Consider the following 14,955-nt stretch of genomic DNA (forward strand, 5'->3'; position numbering starts at 1 on the left):
CCCTGAAATCAGCCCCACCGAGGCAGCCAGCAGCCTGGCTGCAGCCAGCCCCATGCCCAAGCTCCACTGGCTCCTGTGCTTTTTCTCTGCTGGCTGTCCCATGCTGTCAGCCATCGTACCGGTCTGGAGGTTCTGGTTGAGTTTTTCTTTAATTCCTCGGTTGTCGGAGTCCCCATGCAGTTTGATTTTCTGGCACTTCTGGTCGTTTATTGATTTTAGATTGGTTGTTATCATCCTTTTGGTTGTGTGAGGAAGGGAAGGGTTTCTACCTATGCCTCCGTCTTGGCCAGGACTCTCTTTATCTGTTCTTTGTCTTTTTTTTGCTTGTGAGTTTTTTCACCCTGGTCCCCGAAAGGTATTTTTGAAGGACTTGTATTAATCAGTTTCCATTAGGAACTACAACATTAAACAAAAATAACATATTTAGCCTTATGTGAACCTACTGCTGTAAAACTAATGTTCACGTACACTAAACAGTGTTACTACTTAATGATATAATGAATTTCTTCCCTGAAAATGAGTGATGCTCTCCATTTTAAGTAGAACATACATACTAGATAAGAATACTTGCCTTCTTTGTTCTATACTATCTATTGTATCTTGTTGAATGAAATATCTGGATTTGCTTTTCAGTTTGTTTCTACTTGCTTACTGTAAGTGCTCAAGCAATTGCTGAAATCTATTTACATGAATACTTAGTAATTCTAGGAAAAAGTACTGCTGCTTCAATTCTTACCCAAAAGGGGATGGAATTTCCAAATAATTTTATTTGGTTTGGGGAGCATTATAATTTTTTGGTAGTTTATTTTTATGTTCTTTTAATTTTTGATTTTTTGAGAGAGGGGAAGGGAAGAAGAAAGAGAGAGAGAGGCAACATGGATGTGAGAGAAAAACATCTATTGGTTTGCCTTCTGTATGTGCCCTAACCAGAACTGAACCAGCAACCAAGCATGTGCCCTGACCAAAAATCAAACCAGCAACCTTTCAATTTGTAGGATGACGCCCAACCAACTGAACCACACTGGCCAAGGCATTTTGTTTTTTGTAGTTTTATCTTTAAATTGCACATGACTTAACCAAAATTTTACTTATTTTTATTGTATTTTATTGATTATACTATTACTGTTGTCCTGATTTTTCCCTCTTTGCCCCCCCAACACAGCACCCCCTACTCCCTCAGGCAATCCTCCCACTGTTGGTCATGTCCATGGGTCATTCCTGTAAGTTTTTGTCATCTCCATTTCCTATGCTGTACTTTATATCCCCATGTCTACTCTGTAACTGCCTATTTGTACTTCTTAATCCCCTCACCTCTTCACCCACTCTCCTCTTCTCCCCTCAGTCTGGCAACCATCTGGTAACTAACTTCTTTTCTCTTGCTGTATTTAAGAGTCTCTCTTTATCTTTAACTTTTGGCCTTTTAATTATGATGTGTCTTGGTGTGGGCTGTTCACATCCATCATAATCGGGGCTCTCTGTGCTTCCTGGACTTGCATGTCTTTTTTTGTCACCAAATTAGGGAAGTTCTATTTCAGTGTTTTTTCAGATAGATTTCCAATTTCTTGCTCTTTCTCTTCTCCTTCCAGCACACCTGTGATGCAAATGTTGGTATGCTTGAAGTGGCCCCAGAGGCTGTTTATACTATCATCATTTTTTTGGATTCTTTTTCTTCTTGTTGTTCTGATTGGTTGTTTTTTGTTTCCTTATGTCCCAAATCACTAATTTGATTCTTGGTTTCATCCACTATACTGTTATTTCCCTGTAAATTGTTCTTTATTTCAATTAATGAATCCTTTGTTTAAGACTAGGTCTTTTTTTATCCTGCTGATGTCCTCACCAAGCTCCTTGAGCAACCTTATAAAGAGTGTTTTTAACTCTGTATCTGATAGATTGCTTATCTCATTTCATCTAGTTCTTTGTCTGGAAGTTTTGATTTGTTCTTTCATTTGGGCCATGTTTCTTTGTCTCCCTGTGCTTGTTTCTGTGTATTGATAGAGCTGCTTTGATTCTGTGTCTTGGTAGTGTGGCCTAATGTAGTAGGTGTCCTGTAGGATCCAGTGGCACAGCCTCCCCTATAATCCAAGGGTGTACTGTAGGTATGCCCTTCCTGTCGGCCGAGTACACCTCCTCTTGTAGTTGAGCCTTGGTTGCTCTTGGCAGATCCGTGAGCGGGATTTACCCAGGCCAGTCAGCTGCAAGAACTGGCTATAACCACTTATCACCTTCCATGCAGGATCAGCTGACTTAGCCAAAATTTTAAAACAAATTGCATTTGTTGAGTGGAAGCTTTCTAGAGGGCAATATAAAGGCATTCTGAAGAAATGCTTGTTATATTAAACACGGGTGATGTAATACAAAGTGGGGCGAAAGTAGGTTCACAGTTGTGATTACACAAAATAGTTTATTCTTATATTACTCTTTATTAATTATTGTATTAGTTTCCATGTGAACAACTGTAAACCTACCTTTGCCTCACACTGTGCAATTGTGAAGCAACTTTATTTTTCTCTCCCACACCCCATTTACATTTATTTATTGGGCCTAATTCTTATCCTGTCTTTAGATGAAAACTCAGACAGAGTCATAACTCCTTTGGTCATTCTTAAGTTATAAGAATGATTTCCATGATTAATATGTCTAGTCAAAATTAAACTTGATTTATAGTTGAGGCTTCTTCCCTCATTCAGGTCTGGCCTACTACTGGCTGTTGGGGCAGGTATGGTAGGCTTCTCTGTCCACCTAAGCTTCCTTCCATACCCTATACCCCCACTCCCTGAGCCTCCAACCTAGCCAGGGTTATAGTAGAAGTGTGGACAGTAAGGGGAACAGAAAAGTTCTTACCTGACTGCTCTGGCATTGATGGTCAGTTTTGTGTGCTGTTGACAGATGTTTAAAGCTCATTTTTGTGGACATTCTCTTAGGTTCTTTTATCAACCCCATCACCAGGGAACTACTCATCTTTGGTTCTTTTGGCAAGGCAAATACAGTTCTCCTTTTTCAGCCTTTAGGAATTTGATGATACCTTCAGGTTCTCTGTGCTGAAAAGTTTGTCCTTTCACCCAGGCCTCTTGCACAGGCTCTAAGATGATCCCATGCTGTAGCTCTAAGATGATCCCATGCTGTATATCTTATGGTGGCTCATACTTGCACATCCTTTGTGTTGACAAATTCTGGGCATGCAGGTTGATCCCCTTGCAGCTGTCATTCTCTGCTCCTCCTCTATCCCCTTTTTCAAGCTGCCCTAGCCAGCCTTTCTCAGTTAAGATTTCTCAGGGTAAGATACCAGTCGATTGGAGCTCCAAAACTATATATATTATTGGTGCAGTCATTTCAGAGAGAAATTCAACTGCAGTTAATAAAGGTGAAAGTTCTCAGCAACTTCACTTCTGGGGATCTGCTTTGGTGAATCTCTCGCATGTGGTATACATTGCTGCTGTACAAGAGCAGTAAAGTAGGAAAACTTTTAACTCCTTCAGTAAGGGAAAAAATAAACTATGGGCTAGTCACACAATGAGCAACGAATATAGTTTTACAGAGATTTGTCAATTGGATAAGTTTCAAAAGTATAATTTTGAGAGAAGAGAAAGGTACAGAATGATAGGTATAATTCCATTTAATGACATGTTTAAATGTGCAAAAGAAAACATATTGCTAACGTGTATATGTATAAGAACATGCATGGGAACAATGTTACACACCAATCTCAAGATAGTGGTCACTATAGGACAGGGAGAGACAAACGGAAAATGGAAAGAGAGCTTCTACCTATCTGTATTCTATATAAAAGAATGAATCAAAATGAGTATAATTAAGTTTTTGTTAAAATTTGTTATTGTAGTTGTGGGTCCATGGGTATTTATCATATTACTCTGAGTAATTCTTTATAAATATTTTATTTAAAAAGTAGCAGGAGGGAGTCAGGGAGTGGAAGTCCAGAGTCCATAGCAAGGGCTGTATACTCTGGGTAGACACCTGTAATATGTATTCAGACACCTGTAAATTTTGCTCTGGCCTCCAGAACACACTTCAAGCCTTGACAGCCTCAGTTCAGACCCTACTCAGACGTCTCTCTCACTGCTGCTGGGTGGAAAGGAAAGTGCTGGGATCATTTACCATAATCCGTCCAGGAAACTAGAGTTGATATTTAAGAATTCAAGGGCCTAGTACTCTAAAACTCACATCCTAGATCTTCTTCCCTCAGAAAGCCAGGCTCCGCCTCCGCAGGGTGTTGCACCGCAGCACCTGGTGATTTGTCCAAGGAAGAACTCAAACAGTACCGTCTTTTTTCCCCCCAGCTTAGCACAAGGCCAAGTAGACCTGTGGAGCTCAAATAACTTTTACAGAAGTATGAATGAGTTACAATTCCCGGTCTAGTTAACAAACGGGGTATGTGAAATAATGCTAAACACTAGGCAGGCCCCCAAATTAAGGCGGATATAGAGATACTGGCAGACCACAGCACCAGCCTGCACCCACGAATCACCCTTTTTCCTTTCAGCACTAGCGTCACCCGCCACGCACACCCACCTTTCCCCGCCCCTTCCGGAGGCTCGCCGAGCGCATGCGCCATGTAGTCCGCGCTTATTTGCGAAGGCTTGGGGGCAAGGTCCTGTAGTCCTGAGACGCCGCGAGGATAGACGCAGAGGGTAGACGCAGCGGGTGGGGCACTGGATGGAGGCGGTGGCGTCCGCAGCAACGGTTGAGGTTGCGGGTGAGAAAGTAGCCGTGTAGACATCTAAAGATCAACGGCGGCGGCAGCGGGGACTGCATGGCGGGAGACTGGGTCCCCTGGGTTCCCTGAGGTGCGCTCCCTGAAACCCCGGGGATCCGTAGCTCATGGGCTCGCTAAGCAGCCGAGTGCTGCGCCAACCGGGGCGAACCCGTGCCCCGCAGGAGCCGGGTTCCGGGACTGGGGGCTCAGCCCGGAGGCCGGAGACTGGCGGCGACGCAGCCGGTCGGGGCTTCTGTTACTGCTCCGGCAGCCGCAAGCGCAAGCGGAGCAGCGGGGCCCTCTGCTACTGTCACCCGGACTCCGAGACAGACGAGGATGAGGAGGAAGGGAGTGAGCAGCAGCGGCTCCTAAACACGCCTCGAAGGTATGTGGTGGGATGCACCAGCACCTGTTGGGCGGCCTGGCCGGGGGACTAGGCTGGCGTCCAGCTTGCTTGGGGGGTTGCGGCGCTCTCCCAGCCTGTGAAAAGCGGACGTGTCCTTGACAAGATAGATATAGGAGCCGGTCCCATGCAGGGCGGATGGGAAGCGCCTTGGGAGACGCTTGATATTCCGGACTGTAAACCACAGACGCTGCCAGGATGATGTTATGGCCCCAAGATGAGACTCAGAAACGCCAAGCCGAAGCTTGCGTCTCATTAAATCTTAGACTGGACTGGCTGGCTGGCCGGCCTTCCGTGATACATCTTTGTCCTCTCTAAATGGGTGGTAGTAGGATAAGTTGTTTTGCATCCGGCTGCCTTAAATGGTACAGACGAGTAAATTTAGTCTGAAATGGGCACTCCCATTGTCGTCCACTCAGTGTAGCGGAAGTGATTACAGTTCTCCTTAACTGTAAAGGTGAACTTTATCAATAGTGTACATATGTTCCTTAGTAGGAACAGTCTTTTAACGTCTCTAGTACTTGAACATACACTGTAGATATGTGCTGCAGCTTGCTTGACCTTTTTTCAAAGAGTTGAAACAACCAGGATATTTACCTGTGAACTAGAATTTAGTGTCTAAGTAGAATGTGTTTTCACATAAACAATCTGGTTTGTCTTTTTAAATTTTTATTTATTTTAGAGAGAAGGGTAGAGAGAGAAAGAGAGAAACATCGATGTGAGAGAGAAACAGGATCAACTGTTGTCATACTGAACCCACAACCCGGGCATGTGCCCCACCGGGAATCCTGGGTGACCTTTCGGTTTGTGGGCTGACACTCAACCAGTTGACTGGAGTCATGTACATTTAATTTTTTAAGTGAAATTTTAAAAATGATTAATTTTTTTGCTACACAAATGTTATATATTGTAAAATAAAAATGCTGTAGAGAACTTATATTAATTTATTTATAAAATCTTTCATACAGTTCTATGTAAAAATGCCCAAAAGGAACCCTCATGTCAAATTGTAAACTTTTTGGAGAATCAGCATAATATAGTTTTAACAGTTAATATTCTGAGGTTAGCTTGTAATCTGCACATAATAGACTTACTTCCTTATAAGTAAAATGGAGATACTAATAATTGCCTTACAGGGTTTCACAAATATTGGAATGCATAAAAATAGTGCCTGTATAAAAGCACTCAGTAAATATTATCTCCTTGATGAACTGACTCTATATCATTACAAAATGCCTCTTTATCTGTGGCAATATAGTAATAGACTATCACTTTATTTTAATAATTGTTTGAAAGGTGTATCTTTTTCCATCCTTTCCCTTTTTACCTGTGTCTTTATATTTAAAGTATTATCTTGTAGATAAAGTTAGGTCTTGGTCGTTTTTTTTTAATATTTTAAATCCAATAGGACAATGCCTGCCTTCTAATTAATATTTAGGCCACTTACATTTAATATGTCAGTGTTGAAATATATATGTTAGGGTCCATTTAAAAGAAAGAAGTCACACAGTAATTTGAATGGGGAAAATTTAATATAACCATTAACAGCAAGTAACTGGAAATTGATTACTGAAGACAAACTACTAAGGTAAAGAGATCTATAAAAAATACAGAGAATATAGAGAGCAGTTGCTCCTTCTAGGTCTGAGACAGAATAGCCGAGGAAGGAACAAATTTGGAATAGTGCTGCCATATTCAGGTTGAGATTCTGATGTTGGAGGAGGTGTGCTTGTAGCCCAGAAATAGTGAAGGTTGCTGGGATGTGGCAGGCTGAGGCTGGCAAGTAGGAAACTGCCCACTAAGATGCTGACAAAATTGGCTTGGAGGCTGCCTGGCTTATATACTGTCTAGGCCAGGGGTGTCAAACTTATTTTCCATACAATTTGCCATACCATTTTCCACTTTTCCTGCACATTCTTAACTACCATTTTGTAATTTCAACTCCTTAACAGTAAAGGAGTAGTTACATTTATACAATCCTAAAATTATTTCGGCCATTTGGCTCTTTGAAGGCAACCGCCAGACTGATGTGGCCCCCAATGAAAATAAGTTTGATACCCCTGGTCTAGGCCTTTACAGAAAAAGTTTGCCAACCCCTGGATTACATGAGTGGACTGGAATGCAAACTCTTTAAAGCAAACTTTTATTAGAAAATGCACATCAGAGTTTAGTATGTGTGTATCAGTGGAAGACACCTGTCTTATTTTGCTCAATATGGTCGAAGGGTATAAAAAAATATTAAGGCCCAGGCTGGGAAACTGAGTTGGTTAGAGTGTTATCCTGATACGCCAAGATCTCCAGTCAGGGCACATACAAGAAGCAATCAATGAATGCATAAATAAGTGGAATAACAAGTTGATGTTTCTTGCTCTCTTTAAAAAATTAATTTAAAAAACATTAAGACCTAGAATTTTGGCACTGATATATTTCCTGAGGTTGTCTGGTATGCTTTCCCACTTTAACCAACTATTTCTTGAAAAGCTTTGGTTTCCATGCCCACCTTTCACCTCATACCTTTTCTCAGCTTCATGTTTTACTTTACATTAACAAAATTATTAAAACTCAGCTTTTCTGTAACTAGATCTTGAGTGTTTTGTCCCTGGATTGCCTCTAAATATTGAAATCTAGCAACAATATTTGTTATTTATAACTATGTAAATAATGTTCACTCTAGAGTCAAGTAGTGTGCTAAGACCATAAGTCATACTTTATGGGCCCAGAGTCACAACTCTTACCCCTGTTTTTCTCTTGGAGAAATTTTCTAACCTCATAGTCAAATGGAATCTTTTCTTACATTCCATCAAGTGCATTAAGTCAGACCCTGTTTTCATGTGTTATCTTATTGAGAAAAAGCCTTTTTTTATTGCTTTATTTTCCTGGAGTTTCTTTTTTTTTTAATTATATTTTACTGTTGATGCTGTTACAGTTGTCCAAATTTTTCTTCCTGTGCCCCTTCTACCCATCCTCACCCCAACTCCCTCAGACTATTTGCCGTACCATTTTCCATTTTTCCTGCACATATGTTCTTTGGCTACTCTGTTCCCTATGCTGTATTTTACATCCCTATGACTATTCTTAACTACCATTTTGTACTTCTTAATCCCTTCACCTTTTTTACCCATCCCCCCTATCCCCTTCCATCTGCCATCTATCAAAATGTTCTCTGTATCTATGATTTTGTTTCTGTTCTTTTTGTTTATTTAGTTTTTTAAATTAAATTGTTAATAGTATGTATTTGTTGCCATTTTATTATTCATATTTTTTATATTCTTCTTAAAGAAGACCCTTCAACATTTCATATAATACTGATTTGTATCAAAAAAGTATGGTACATTTACACAATGGAATTCTATGCAGCAGAAAGAAGGAGCTCCTACCTTTTGCAACAGCATAGATGGAACTGGAAAGCATTATGCTAAGCGAAATAAGCCAGGTGGCAAAAGACAAATACCATATGATCTCACCTTTAACAGGAACTAATCAACAAAACAAACCAGCAAAATATAACCAAAATATAACCAAAGACACTGAAGTTGAGAACAGGCTGACAGTGACCAGAGGGGAGAGGGGAGGGAATTTCAGGAGAAAAGGGAAAGGGTTTACAGGAACAAGTATAAAGGACACATGGACAAGGGCGTGGGGGTTGGAAATGGGAGTGAAGTAGGGAGGACTGTGGGGGTGGGCTGGGATGGTGGTAAAAGGCAGAAAACTGTACTTGAATAACAATTAAAATTTAAAAAAATACTAATTTGGTGTGATGAACTCCTTTAGCTTTTTGTCCAGGAAGCTCTTTATTCCCATCCTTCGATTCTAAATGATAGTTTTGCTGGGTAGAGTAATCTTGGTTGCAGGTCCTTGCTCTTCATCACTTTGAATAGTTCTTGCCAATGCCTTCTAGGCTGCAGTTTCTTTTGAGAAATCAGCAAGTAATCTTATGGGAGTTCCCCTGTTGGTAACTAACTGCTTTTTTCTTGCTGCTTTAAAAATTCTTTGTTTTTAACCTCTTGCATTTTAATTATGATGTGTCTTGGAATGGGCCTCTTTGCACCCATCTTGTTTGGGACTCTTTGTGCTTTCTAAACTTGCCTATTTCCTTCACCAAGTTAGGAAAGTTTTCTTTCATTATTTTTTAAAATAGATTTCCAGTTTCTTGCTTTTTCTCTTCTCTTTCTGGCACCCCTATGATGGAAATGTTGGTGTGCTTGAAGTGGTCCCAGAGGCTGTTCATACTGTCCTCATTTTTTTTTATTCTTTTTTCTTCTTCTTGTTCTGATTGGTTATTTTTTGCTACCTTATGTTCCAAATATCTGATTTGATTCTTGTTTTCATCTACTCTACTGTTGATTCCCTGTAAATTGTTCTTTATTTCAGTTAGTGTATCGTTCATCTCTGACCAGATCTTTTTTATACTGCTGAGGTCCTCACTAAGTTCCTTGAGCATCCTTATAACCAGTGTTTTGAACTCTGACTCTAATAGATTGCTTATCACCATTTAGTTTAGTTCTTTTTCTGGAGTTTTGATCTGTTTTTCTTTTTTCATTTGGGTCACATTTCTTTGTCTCCTCATTTTGGCAGCCTCTCTGTATTTGTTTTTATGTACTATGTAGAGCTACTATGTAGAGCTACTACGTCTCCCAGGCTTGATGGAGTAGCTTAATGTAGTAGGTATCCTGTCAGGCCCAGTGGCACAGCCTCCCCTATTACTCAAGCTGGGTACTTGATGTGCACCCACTGTGGGGCTCTGTAAACTCTCCTGTTGTAGTTGAGTCTTGATTGCTGTTGGCACGTCCAGTTTCAGCCATTGCCTGTGTTCTGTCCAAGGGTACACAACATTAGCTATAAAGCAGTCTGCAGATGGCCACTACTTGTGCTGGGCTTGGAAATACCCAGAAGAGACCAAGCTGTTAACTAAGGCCAGCTTCTGCTAGCGCCAAGCCTGGGGCAACTTAGCAAAAGGTTTATATGTTTGAGAGAACTTAAGAAAATCTGAAGCATGGAATGACAAGCCATTCATATGGAAAGCCACTGGAAACAGCTTGGGTGAGCCTGAAAGTTGGGTGGGGCAGGGCCTCAGGGAATCACCAAGGTGGGTCAAACAGTATGAGCCAGGTTAATGGAGTCTCAGATAAGGCTCTGTGCCTTTGTGGGAAAAGGGCTTAGAAAAGGAACAGTGGCCTCTGCCACCATTTCTTTCTGGGAGAAAGCTGCCCACGCAGCTCTCACCCTGATGCTGGGCAATTCATTTCCTTCCTGTATGTCTCTGATGCCTCTCATATCTGCTGCCTCGGTTCTGAAGCTCAGAGGGAATGAGTTCAAGTAAGTCTATGTGAGTCCTTTAAGAGGAACTGCCTGAAACTTGAGTAGTTTGTCTTCCACAGCCTCAATCCCCACTGATTTTTACAGCCAGAAGTTATGAAGACTTACCTTCCTGGCACTGGGACCCTGGGCTGGGGGACCTGATATGCATCTGGGACCCCTTGCTACTGAGATATCCCTGATTTTTATTCACTACACATGTGTGTAGTACCAGCCCATTTCTTGTCTCTGCTCCTTCTACCAGTCTCAGTGTAGTTTCTTCTTTAATTCCATAATTGTAGGACTTCCATTCAGCTTAATTTCTAATGGTTCTGGATTATGGTGGTTCAATAGTTTGGTTGTAATTTTGATGTGGTTGTGTGAGGAGGTTGAATATTTACCTATACCACCATCTTGACTGGAAGTCCTCTTCCTGGAGTTTCAGTCTCTTTCTGCCTATACCCCTTTTGTTGACAAAAGAATACCATATTTTGCCATGTTTAATGCACTGCCATGTATAATGCAAACCCATGTTTTTGGCCCAAACTTTAAGGGGGGAAAAATCTTTCAGTTTAATTTTTTAATTCAATTATTCATTTTTTATATTTAGATACTTGTTTTTTGTATTATAAGGGAATTTTAGCATTTATTTTTGAACATACTATGGTACAAGAAACTTTATGTAACATATAACTATAAGACACAAGGTTCAAGAAATTTTATATATAGATATGGAATTCATACTACCTATGTATAATGTGCACCCATATTTTTCCCTCAAAAATTTAGGCACAAAAGTGCACATTATGCACGGCAAAATACAGTTATATTCCTTCATCATATCTTCAGGTTTTCCTGTCTTTCCAAACACACCTGCACAGACTCCTTCTACTATAACCCCAAGGCCTCCCTCTTGGGTCCCTCCATCCTCCCTTTCCAATCTGGATCCATTGCTCTCTAGGTCTGCACTTGTCCTAGGAATTACTTTTACTCCATTTCTAGAGTGGAGCCACTATTTTCTGTAGCCTGTATTTTTTTCTTTTTCACTCATTTTAGGGTGCTACATGCTCAAATATTTTCTTAAGAATGGGTGTAAAAGGAAAGAGGTAATTTGTGTTTATCTGAATGTAAATTTAGTCTCTTGCAAATGTAATCTAAAGTAACTTTTCAAATCTTTGATTATGTTACTTCATGGTCTTCACATAGTTCACAGTGGTCATGAGAAATTCAACTCTGGTCTAATTTTCTTTTTAAAAATATTTTATAGTTTTTTAGAGAGAGGAGAAGGGAGGGAGAAAGCGAAACATTGATAATGTGAGAGAAATGTCACTCAGTTGCCTATCACATATACCCCAACCTGGGACCAGGCCCACAACCCAGGCATGTTCTCTGACCAGGAATCGAACCTGTGACCTTTTGCTTTTGCAGGATAATGTCCAACCAACTGAGCTACACTGTTCAGGGCTGATTTTCTTTTCTTTTTAGGTGACTGTTTTTTTTTCTTTCTGGAACCTTTGCAATTTTTTTTCTTTTGGGATTTACCTAGAATGTTCTAAGTTAATAGTCTTGGTACTGGGCATATCCTTACAATCTTACTTTAGTTGGAAGAAACTCTTTTCAATTAATTTCTTCCATAATTTTCTTTTTTCCGTTATCTTTGTTTTCTTTCTTGGATCCCTTTTTATTGGATTTTGGTTTTCTTGGATTGTACCTTTTTCTCTTTTTTTTATCTTTTTATCTCTTTTTTTGCTTTATATTCCGAGAAATTTCCTTCATTTTATCATTCATCCTTATGGCATTTTAATTTTAGCAACAATATTTTAAGATGTATAAGAGCTCTTTTCTTGTTCTGCGTAATGCTTTATCATAGCATCCTGTTATTTTATAAAGGTAATATTCTCAATCTCTAGGTGTATTCATTAGAGTGTTTTTGTTTTGTTTTGTATTGAAGTTTTCTTTTCCCTGAATTATATTTCCTCCAGTTGGGTGGTCCTTGGTTATATGCTTATATTTAAGAATAACTGGTGTGCATGTATGTGTGTGTGTTAATTGAGTGAATAGATCTGATTCTACAAAGCCTCTCCTTTGAGTAGGAAGACTAACTGCTAAGTTGGATACGGGTGGGGCATGCTTCGTTTTAGAGCAGAGATTCTCAAACTTTGTTTATAGTAACCTTGGTGTCTCAGTAATTTTCTTTTTTTATTTTATTATATTTTGTTTTTTTAATTAGGATTAAAAAAATTATGCATTAATGTGGAAAAACTGTTTTTTTAATGTATTTTATTGACTATGCTATTACAGTTGTTCTATTTTCCCTCCTTTATTCTTTTCTGCCCTGCACACCCCCTCCCACCCACATCCCCACCTTAAGTTCATGTCCATGGGTCATACATATAAGTTCTTTGGCTTCTGCATTTCCTATACTATTTTTAACCTCCCTCCTGTCTATTTTCTACCTACCATTTATGCTACTTATTCTCTGTACCTTTTCCCCCCTCCTTCCCCCTTCTCCTCCCCCACTGATAACCCTCCATGTGATCTCCATTTCTGTGATTCTGTTCCTGTTCTAGTTGTTTTTGTTTTAGGTGTGGTTGTTAATAGCTGTGAATTCATTGTCATTATACCATTCATATTTTTTATCTTCTTTTTCTTAGATAAATGCCTTTAACATTTCATGTAATAAGGGCTAGGTGATGATGAACTCCTTTAACTTGACTTTATCTGGGAAGCACTTTATCTGCCCTTCCATTCTAAATGAAAGCTTTGCTGGATAGAGCAATCTTGGATGTAGGTCCTTGCCTGCCATGACTTGGAATACTTCTTTTTAGCCCTCTTGCCTGCAAGGTCTCTTTTGAGAAATCAGCTGACAGTCTTATGGGAACTGCTTTGTACGTAACTGTCTCCTTTTCTCTTGCTGCTTTTAAGATTCTCTCCTTATCTTTAATCTTGGCTAATGTAATGATGATGTGCCTTGGTGTGTGCTTCCTTGGGTCCAACTTCTTTGGGACTCTCTGAGCTTCCTGGACTTCCTGGAAGTCTATTTCCTTTGCCAGATTGAGGAGGTTCTCTTTCATTATTCATTCAAATAAGTTTTCAATTTCTTGTTCTTCCTCTTCTCCTTCTGGCACCCCTGTGATTCTGATGTTGGAACGTTTAAAGACGTCCTGGAGGTTCTTAAGCCTCTCTTCATTTTTTTGTTCATTCTGTTCTGATTGAATGTTTGTTCCTTGTGGTCCACACCATTGATTTGGGTCCCAGTTTCATTCCTGTCGCTGTTGGTTCTCTGTACATTTTCCTTTATTTCACTTAGTATAGCCTTCATTTTTTTCATCTAATTTGTAACCATATTCAACCAATTTTGTGAGCATTCTGATTACTAGTGTTTTGAACTGTGCATGTGATAGATTGGCTCTCTCTTCATCACTTAGTTATATTTTTTCTGGAGCTTTGATCTCCTCTTTCATTTGGGTCTTTTTTTGTTTGTTTGTTTCTGCACGCCTGTTACATAGTAAGGGGCAGAGCCTTAGGTGTTCACCAGGGTGGGACAACCCACCTCACTGCCTTGTGACGCTATGTGTGGGGGAGGGGTCCAAGAGGGAACAGTGATGCTTGGTCCTCTCTCTGCTGGTTTTTAGCCACTTTCCCCCCTCCCCACAAGCAAATTGGGCCCCTCTGGTGCCGATTCCTATGTGGGTGGGCTTGTGTATGTTCCAGGACCCTGTGGATCTCTCCAATGACCTCTCTCTCCTGTTAGGCTGGGAGTTACTCCTGCTGCCCCCTTAACCCTCACAGGTATTTTCAATCAGAGGTTTGAGGCTTTATTTCCCCACACTGGAACTCTAAGTTGTGTGTTCTGTCTCACACCCCAGTTGTTCCTCCCAGTTTATCATCACATGAATGTGGGACCGCCCAGTCTACAATCTGCTCCGCCTTCCACCAGCTGCCACCTTGTCTGAGTCCTCTCTGCCTGGCTGCCCATCTCCACACCTCCTACCAGTCTGGATAAATGTTTCTTCTTTAACTCCTTGGTTGTTGGACTTCCATAGAGTTCGATTTTCTGTCAGTACTGGTTGTTTTTTGTTTTTAAATTGTTGTTGTCCTTCTTTTGTTGGTGTGAGGAGGCACAGAGTGTCTACTTATGCCTCCATCTTGGCTGGAAGTCCTCTCACTAATTTTCTTCATGGCACCTTGGGTTCTAAAGAAATACCTCATAGTTTGGTCCAACGAACTTAATAGTAGTAGACTGTATGATATCTGAAAGATATTGCTGTTTCCTTCAAATTTAGAATATCCCACATGCCTACCTGAGTTTGCTGTGGTGCTGTAGATGCTTTGACACACAATTTGGAAACCATGATTTAGGGTGAGTAGGTTGGAACCTACCAGGCTACAGATTCTTCATATGCCAGAAAATGGATTGCTTTGTTTGAGGCACCAACACCTACAAAGTCAGATCTTTTTGATGGTTTGTTTTTTTCTTTCTAGGAGATCCTTAGAATCTTTATACCTTAGTTATCTGTATTCTGTGTTCATAAAGAATGGAGTA

The 14,955-nt window shown here is 40.3% G+C and overlaps 1 protein-coding gene across 2 annotated transcripts in view; it reads left to right on the plus strand.

The window, feature by feature from the left end:
- The first annotated feature begins 4,571 nt into the window (after window positions 1-4,571).
- The window catches only part of GMCL1 (germ cell-less 1, spermatogenesis associated), a 52,054-nt gene continuing 41,670 nt past the window's right edge, over window positions 4,572-14,955 (plus strand). Inside the window, exon 1 of one of the 2 annotated variants that reach the window (XM_037127265.2) lies at window positions 4,572-5,096. In XM_037127265.2, coding sequence (XP_036983160.2) covers window positions 4,837-5,096 — 260 coding nt within the window. In that variant the 5' untranslated portion in view covers window positions 4,572-4,836. The remainder of the gene's footprint in view (window positions 5,097-14,955) is intronic. The other variant, XM_037127263.2, reaches the window with a different exon arrangement.

This window comes from Artibeus jamaicensis, unplaced genomic scaffold, assembly GCF_021234435.1.
Source record: "Artibeus jamaicensis isolate MK-2021 breed Jamaican fruit bat unplaced genomic scaffold, CSHL_Jam_final contig_3174, whole genome shotgun sequence".
NCBI lineage: Eukaryota > Metazoa > Chordata > Mammalia > Chiroptera > Phyllostomidae > Artibeus > Artibeus jamaicensis.